At 39.2% G+C, this 7946-nt stretch overlaps 1 protein-coding gene across 1 annotated transcript in view; it reads right to left on the bottom strand.

Moving 5' to 3' along the window:
- Positions 1-3153: 3153 nt before the first annotated feature.
- prss12 (serine protease 12) overlaps positions 3154-7946 on the bottom strand; it is a 28412-nt gene continuing 23619 nt past the window's right edge. The window contains exons 12-13 of the mRNA XM_074630014.1: positions 7303-7598; positions 3154-4505 (exon numbers count right to left, since the gene is read on the bottom strand). Coding sequence (XP_074486115.1) covers positions 4183-4505; positions 7303-7598 — 619 coding nt within the window. The 3' untranslated portion in view covers positions 3154-4182. The remainder of the gene's footprint in view (positions 4506-7302; positions 7599-7946) is intronic.

Genomic DNA, 7946 nt, shown 5'->3' with positions numbered 1-7946 from the left:
CTTGTAGTGTACTGTTTAGCTGTAAAATGAGAAAGTTTGCTGCGGCTGGTGGGCGGTGCTTGGTATTTGTTGAACTGATCTCAACATGACTGCCGGGTCACAAACTTTCTCATTTTACAGCTAAACAGTACACTACAAGATGTTTCTGAAATCATTTGAGGAGATAAATAGGCATTACAGTAACAGAATACTGATTCATATTTGATCAGCGCTGCTTAGTTTGATCGGAGTTGGTGAGTGATTGACAGCTGCTCAGAGACACCGGAGGACACGGAGGACACATGATACCTGTGCACTACTGTCAGGATATAGTGACCATTTTATAAAAATAACATTTTCCAATCAATCAATCAATTCTACCCACTGCAGCTTTAAGTCTCTGGTCTGCATACTGTATATTTGATAAAAAAATATTTTTTATCTTTATTTTTTAACATTAACTATTAACTTCATTGTTGATTAAAAAAAAAAAAAAAAATGAAATATTGGATATGAAAAGGGGAATTTATTCACAGCCAGTTGCAGCCCAGTGATATGCCACCAGGAGATTTGGGTTGTTGCATTATCTTTTTCTGCAGGTAGATTTGTTGTCCCACACAACTTTTTAAGAGTTTAAGTTTAAAAAAAGATAAAGGAAGTACATTACTCAAGTGTTGAAGAGATAATCAGTAACACAAATCTATACACACAGTCATCTTTAAAAGCAGCTGGTTGAGGAGGGTTGTTCTAGCAGCCCCTGGGATGTGCATGAGATCACCCTTCTTTAGGTTTAATCATTATCCTCAGATCTTTCCCCACTGGTTTTCCCAAGTGTTGCAAGAGTTTAAGGGACGGAAACAGATATGAGTAGAAATAAATTATCCGTGTATAATGAGACCTTCTGTTCTGCACCACCTCTGGTGACATCTAATATATGCTCATTAGTGCAGCGAGCTGCAGCTAGAGGTTTAGTGGGAACAGCAGAAAGAAAAAGACAAAAGAAATGCTGTCTGGTTCCTCTAGTCACCATTTAATTTCATGTTTATGCACAATGCTTTGATTCTGATGTCATATGTAGCATAATTTGAATATAACTGAAGCTTAGAGGTTTGAAAAACTTTAATTAGCAGACTTTACAAAAGAGTGTTGAAAGATATTCAACATCAAAACCAACAAAAGAACAATCAGAAGAATCAAAAAAAAAAGTAATATTCAGTTAAAAAACACACTTTTATGACAGTTTTATAATTGACATTATGAATATAATAATAAATAAATCTTAGATTAATTTAACACTTGCATTTATTTAATTAACATTTATATTTGTGTGTTAATCATGCACGTTATCCAGGATTTAGTTTTTTATATTTCATTTATATGTTTAGTTTCTTATATTTATCCCAGCCCAAAAAATCACTTATACAATTAGAAATGTTTTTTTTCCCCTATATTTAATAATTTTTTATATGTTTTATAATGTCATACTACTCATAGAACATCACAGGGAATATAAGAATGTTTTGAGGTTTGATTTTCCATAATATTAACTATATAAAATGAGATCCAATGTTTTGTAATGTGTGATAATGACCACAGGAGGGTGCTCTCAGACTTCAGACAGTTCTTTGAGTTCAGGCAATCAATGGAGCAGCTGTAAAACAAGATAAATGAAGATGGAGTTGCAGGTTTACTCCCAGATATTCCCCCAGCTGCAGCATGTTGTGCCTTTTGGGCTTATTAGTTAAATGAACTATCTGCCTCTGTGTTCATGTGTGTTCAACCATCGTGTCTGGTTGACACATAATTCAATTTTGACTGTTTAATTTCTTTAATTTTAAGCATCATGTCACTTTGATTTTCAAATGACAACAAATAATGAATTAGTGTAGGTGTGTGACGACTAGGGTGTCTCTGTATTCTTCGTCTTGCAGGATCCGGGTCATCAGCTTTATAATCCACACCTGGGCCGGAGCGGTTCAGGATATAAAGCTCACCTCCTTCCCACAGAGGCTCTCTCTTCACTTGGCTGCTGCTTTGTTTTGGTTGTTGCAGACACTTCACACATCCATCTACACATGCTCACATGACATTACTGACATGTTTGTTTTGTTATTTATAGTTATGTTAGCCTACTTTTACACTCGTCTGGTTTCTCTACTTTATCGCAGCTTTCGAGCCAGAGAGGTGACAATTAGTCATTGTTTCAGTTAGGTCCATAAGTAAACATAAATCGTACAAAGGAAAAGTCTGCTATGGAGATACAAATTCCACTTGTGCAATAGGCCCTTTTCACAGCAGCCATTCTGACATGACATTGCAAGGTTAACACACAGGTGTAATTAATACATAAATACATTATGGCCGAGTTTCATTTAGGTGGCCTGGGCCCTGCTATTGTGCATGCTGGCTCACAGGAATATCTGTGACACTAAATAGAACGGGACCATAATTAATTTTATCAATTACACCTGTGTTTACCCTGCAATTACATGTCGAAATGGCTGCTTTTAAAAGGGCCTATTGCAATTAAAAATTGCCATCTATACAGCATTATGAAGTTTAAAGTAATGGATAACCACAAGATGGTGCTATTTCATTACATATTAAAACATACTGATATAAACACTGGATCGAGGAAGTATTTGGCTTATAAGGAGAAAAAACATACAGTGAATGCATATCAAATGAAGTGGTTTGATACGAGGAGCAAAGCAAACAAAAACAAATGCTGGAAAGGTGAGAATATTTGTATTTATGTTGCCAAGATTTCGTGCAGCTTCCCACTGGTCCCGATTCTTAGATGGGTGTTAAGTCAACATGACATGTTTGCCTTGTAAGTGAGGACAACTCAGATAATGGCTGCCATTCCTGTCGACACAGTGACAAAGCAGTGACACTGTGTGTGAGTGTGAATGTGTGTGCATACACATTGTTTAACACAGTGGTGCTCAGTTTGACGGTTTGCAGTCAGAAACGAACCTGAAAGAGCTCCGTTGTTCCAGCTGCTGTCACCTTTCAGATGTGTGGGAATAACAGAACGTGCAACATAAAGCGCCACAACCGTTTAGAAAGTATAGTGACACCAAAATGTTTTTACATTTTACACAACAGACAAAACCTTTAAATGTCTTAATTAAACACACAACAAACACTTTTTTTTACAAAATTGTATTTATAAAGAAATGTTACAGTACATTAATACATAACACGTAGTCAGTAAACACCAAATAAGAAGGCAGTGTATTTTTTTCAAGTGTACCAGATTGTCTCCATTCAGTGTTGTCCAAACCTCGACGACACTTAACTACATGAATTAACAGTGTCAATATGACAAATCAACACTTTGACATGCTGCTATGTGCTTTGATTCAGAAACACTTGAGTCCCTTCCTTTCTCTGCAAATGTCAAGCAGCGCTGAGACGAGGACAAAATACTGACTGGATGTAAATTAGAAATGCCTGAGTAATTACTAAGACCTGAAATCTGCTTTTTTACACAGCAAAACAATGAGCACAGTGGAGAAACATTACATAAACAATAATGAAATGAGGTTGAAAGACATATTTCATTTAGCAAATGTCAATATGACTACAATGCTTAACGCAAAAGTACAGAATAGTATGCATTAAGTACCTAAACAGGGGTTCTTAGTGCAAGTCTGCAAGTTCATATCATGCAAAATACTTACTGCGTATACGCATGAGTGCATGCAAGTATACTGTATTATTAAATTGTTTTTACTGTGGTCCCTTTTCTACATTTTAAATCACATGTTTCATAGAATAAATTACAATATAACTTGAGAACAAAAGCAAGCAGAAAAAACATTATTTTGAAAATAATATACATGTTAGTGTAGTATGCACAAGAAACAACACAAAGATATTTAAGTTGCATTTTCTTGAGTTGAGATTTAATACCATCCAAAATCTTGCCGCTCAAGAGAATATTAAATCGTTAAAATAAGTGCTTATGAGAGAAAAGACAAAAAAGCCTCTTTCTCTCTATAAAGTTTGTAGGTGGAAAAAGTCCAGCGTTGCTTTGTGCTCTCCATTTGAAAGTCAGGTTATAACGTACATCACTGGATAATCAGTTCATAACATCAGTTATTCATGACTGAAATATATTGCTGTATCAGTTGTCACCTGACCAATCGAGAAAGTCTTGAGGGTCATTCTTTCTGATCGAAAGTCATTCACCTTTCACCGTGTTTTCTCTACGCGTCCAATCACCTTGCGTATCCAGGAGCTGAAGGCAGAGACTTTGGTGTAGACGCCAGGGGACTGTTGCGTCCGGCAGGCGTGACCCCAGGACGTGACCCCGTAAACCACCCAACCCCCTCCCGGACGCTCACACACCAACGGGCCTCCACTGTCACCTCGGCAACTGTCCACACGCCTCTCCGGCTGGATGCTGCCGGCGCAGAGCATGCGGCTCGTGAAGGCGCTGTGGAAATGCTGCTGGCAGTGACGACGGGGAAGTAAGGAGAGGGGGGCCTGCTGGAGGGTCTTGGAGTACGAGCGGCCTGGGAAAGAGGGAAAGTGTTAGAGTTTAGAGTGAGAGGTAAAAGGTAGGTGGAAAATGTGTGTTAGCATTATAACCTCTGGCGACACCAGCAGGATGAGGTTTTTGATTCTGAGTGAAAAGTCTGGACAACTATTTGATGGTTTGCCATGACATTTGGTATATACATTCATGGTCTCTAGAGGATGAATTGTAAAAACTTTGATCCCCTGACCTTTCAACTAGCAGTATCACCTGATCAACATGTATCTTAAAGCTGGGTTGGCAGTTTTCTTGGGGCATCATTGGGCAAAAATTCTATTATAACCGTTCAGCATATTGTAATTCAAATGGTCGGAGAGAAAACTAGACTTCTGCACCTCCTCATGGCTCTGTTTTCAGGCTTTAAAAGATCTAGCCCGTGACGGGAGACTTTGGCCAATCACAGGTCATTTCAGAGATAGAGCGAGCCTTCCTATTGAGTGTTCCTCTTGGCTGCGCTCTAGCTGGTGGACAGTGCTTTGTATTTCCTCAACTGATCTGCAACATTCTACAAGTCAACGAGCGCTTGAGCAACACTTCAACGGTGACTCGCCGACAATTTAGCTGGCAATGCTGGCCGTTTTGTTGCTTTTGTCACTGTGAACATAGCAACAGTATGTCAACTCAAAGGTATTTACAGGCCCACAAGTTTGGAAAGAAAACAGGACGGTAATTCTCATAGAATTGCCGCTGTATAACGCATCGGGATCACAATCACGATCGCGATGATGTTTGAAATGAATGACTAGCACTCGTACAGGTTACTGTATGAAGCGCGTGCATATGCCTGTGTTTGTTTAGTGGGAGGGAATTAGAACAGAGACGGGAGAGCTGGAGGAGGAGGGCTATATTTCCAAATTTTGGCGTTTTTTTTTTGCCTCTTCCAGAAAACTGCCTACCCCAGCTTTAACACTTTGGTTTATGACCAAATCCCTGCAAAACTAATGACATCACTCTCAGCTGTACCTCTGCCAGCACCTTAAACAACCAGTAAAAACAAGGACAAGATCCTTCAACTGAACAACTGAACCCAAGCCTCTACAGTGTTTTGTGTTTCTCCTGGCTCTCTCCATGATCATACAATGATATTAACTATATCCTTGGTAGCTTAGGGTGGTATGTTTGTACAAAATTTGCTTGCATGTGTGTGAGTGTGATATCAGAGTGGCAGAGAGCCAAATGCAAACAGCTGTACAAAGCAGACATCTCGCCTTCAGTTAAACAGCCATTGCAAGCATTCCACTCTCTAAATAGCTTATGTTGTCATCACGCTTAAGTAAACTAATAAAAACACTCTCTCCCACACACACTTACATGTGAATTCAACCAACATTAAGAATAAAAAGTCACACTAACCCCTCAATAGGAAGTACATGTTTTTGAATAAGCGTGTACTGAGACCTTCTGTAGCCCTTTGTGACTTAGTTGCTATATGATTGATGACATCAGCGTGTAACTTAAAGATCACTAACAGATGTGTGTCGATGTGCGCGGTCAAGTGTACGGACAGATACAGAGCATATAGTGAAACAAGTCCAATTACTGGTGGAGGATTCTCTGCATTTATAGTTGACCTTCAAAATGACTTACATATGGTAGAAATACTGTGGTTACAGCACGGGATTGTTTTACTGTCTGTCCAAATGTACAACAGACTTTATCCCAAATAACTAGTCTAAGTGTGATAGGATTTTCTACGATCTCTTATTAACTTTTTACGTTACTGCATTATTTATTGATTGATTTCCAGTGCTTTTTTTAAACTGTGACTTTGTCTGAAATCGCATACTGTGCACTACATACCCAATAGGTGTACTATCGTTCAAGATACTTCTATGAGAATAAACAGCAGTGTGTATCTTTTCGGACGCACTTAGCAGTAATTTACGTTGTCACTTCCTGAGAGCCTCCTTGCCGGTTGGAGACGTGTAACCATGGTAACTACTGCCAACCTCATGTGACCAAAACGATGATTTGTTAAAATTTGTGAAAAAAAAGTCTGAACTAATTTAGAATATATATTATGTCTATAGCAAAGTGAAATCTTACACTTGAAGCGTTATTGACGTTACAGAGTTGTCCGTCAATTTCTTTTATGAACTTCGTCGTCACTACCGCATTGCATTGTTGGATATTTATGTCGCTGTAGTGTCCAGCGTTTGCATACTGTGATATTTATTATATGCAGTTTGCATACTATTGGTTTCATACTAAGGTTTCGGACATACTAAAATATCTCACATATTGTTTTAGCGTACTAAATAGCATGCTAGTATGGAATTTTGGACGAAACCTGTAACTTATCTTCTAGTTTCTAATTGCCCTGGTACATATTTTTTAATTAAATGTTGTGTATTTACAGAAGCAGATTTCTAGTAAAGCAGATACCAATTTTTAGCTATCATTTTGTGAAAACATTTCCAAATTCTGTGACCTCTTATTCAGTCCAGATTGATATAAAGACAGAATTAAAAGGACAGGTGTGACTGGCTCAAGGAAGAACAAACATTAAAATATATGTCTGGTCATGGCACATCCTTGTAAAAAAAGAAATTGGAAATAAGCAGCAACTCAAATTATTCTTTTGAAGTCATCTTTTTTGTTTCTGAACTGCCCTTAACTTAAAATAATTTAAAGTTGTTAAGATCCTTCACCTTCCCATATACAGTGCTGCTAATGTGTGAAATACAAGTGTGAAATGAAATGATGTCATGTTTTGCACCTCAGGGCCACCGAAGGCACCCCCCCTCTACACACAAACACACACACAGCCTCACCCGTGTCACCCCAGCCGGTAATGTGACAGTTGCTGGCTTGTTTGAGCACTCTCTCTTTCCTCATGGGCAGACAGGCGGGAAGAACATGACGGCTGAATGACACACACTCTCCCGGCATCTGGCCCATTGCCCCCGGCGACAGGCGGACCAAAGCCAGGTCGTAATCGTTGCTATGGGAGCGGTAGCTCGGGTGGAGAACGAGCTGATCGACGCCGTACTCCTCTTCGTATTCCTCGGGGACGAGGGAGTGGTAGTCGCCCACTCTGACTTTATACTGCTTGGTGCTGTTTCCATACCTGCAGAGAGAAATATAGAGGGGTGGATCAAGAGAGGCCATTAGAGAAAGAGGGTGTGAGCAATCCCACTGCAGACATAAACCATGAGCAATTAAACTACGAGCTCTGGCCGGGGTTCCCTCAGCAACAGTTCATCTAGAGCTGGAAAAAGTTTAAGCATGTTACACTTGCCATGCTCCTATGGGTTTGTTTATAGTTTGTTTCCTGTTTTATTTTGATAGTCACTCTCCTAATGTCTTGTTTTACTTCCTGTTTTTGTCTTTTTTCCCGCCTATTTTCCATCACACCTGTCTTGTATTAGTCTCGTTTGCTCTGCCCTTGTGTTGTTGCCTGCCACACCCTCGTTGT

Source organism: Sebastes fasciatus, chromosome 3 (genome assembly GCF_043250625.1).
Source record: "Sebastes fasciatus isolate fSebFas1 chromosome 3, fSebFas1.pri, whole genome shotgun sequence".
Lineage (NCBI taxonomy): Eukaryota > Metazoa > Chordata > Actinopteri > Perciformes > Sebastidae > Sebastes > Sebastes fasciatus.
Note: the sequence above shows the minus strand (reverse complement) of the source record. Positions and strands in the feature narration are given on the sequence as shown.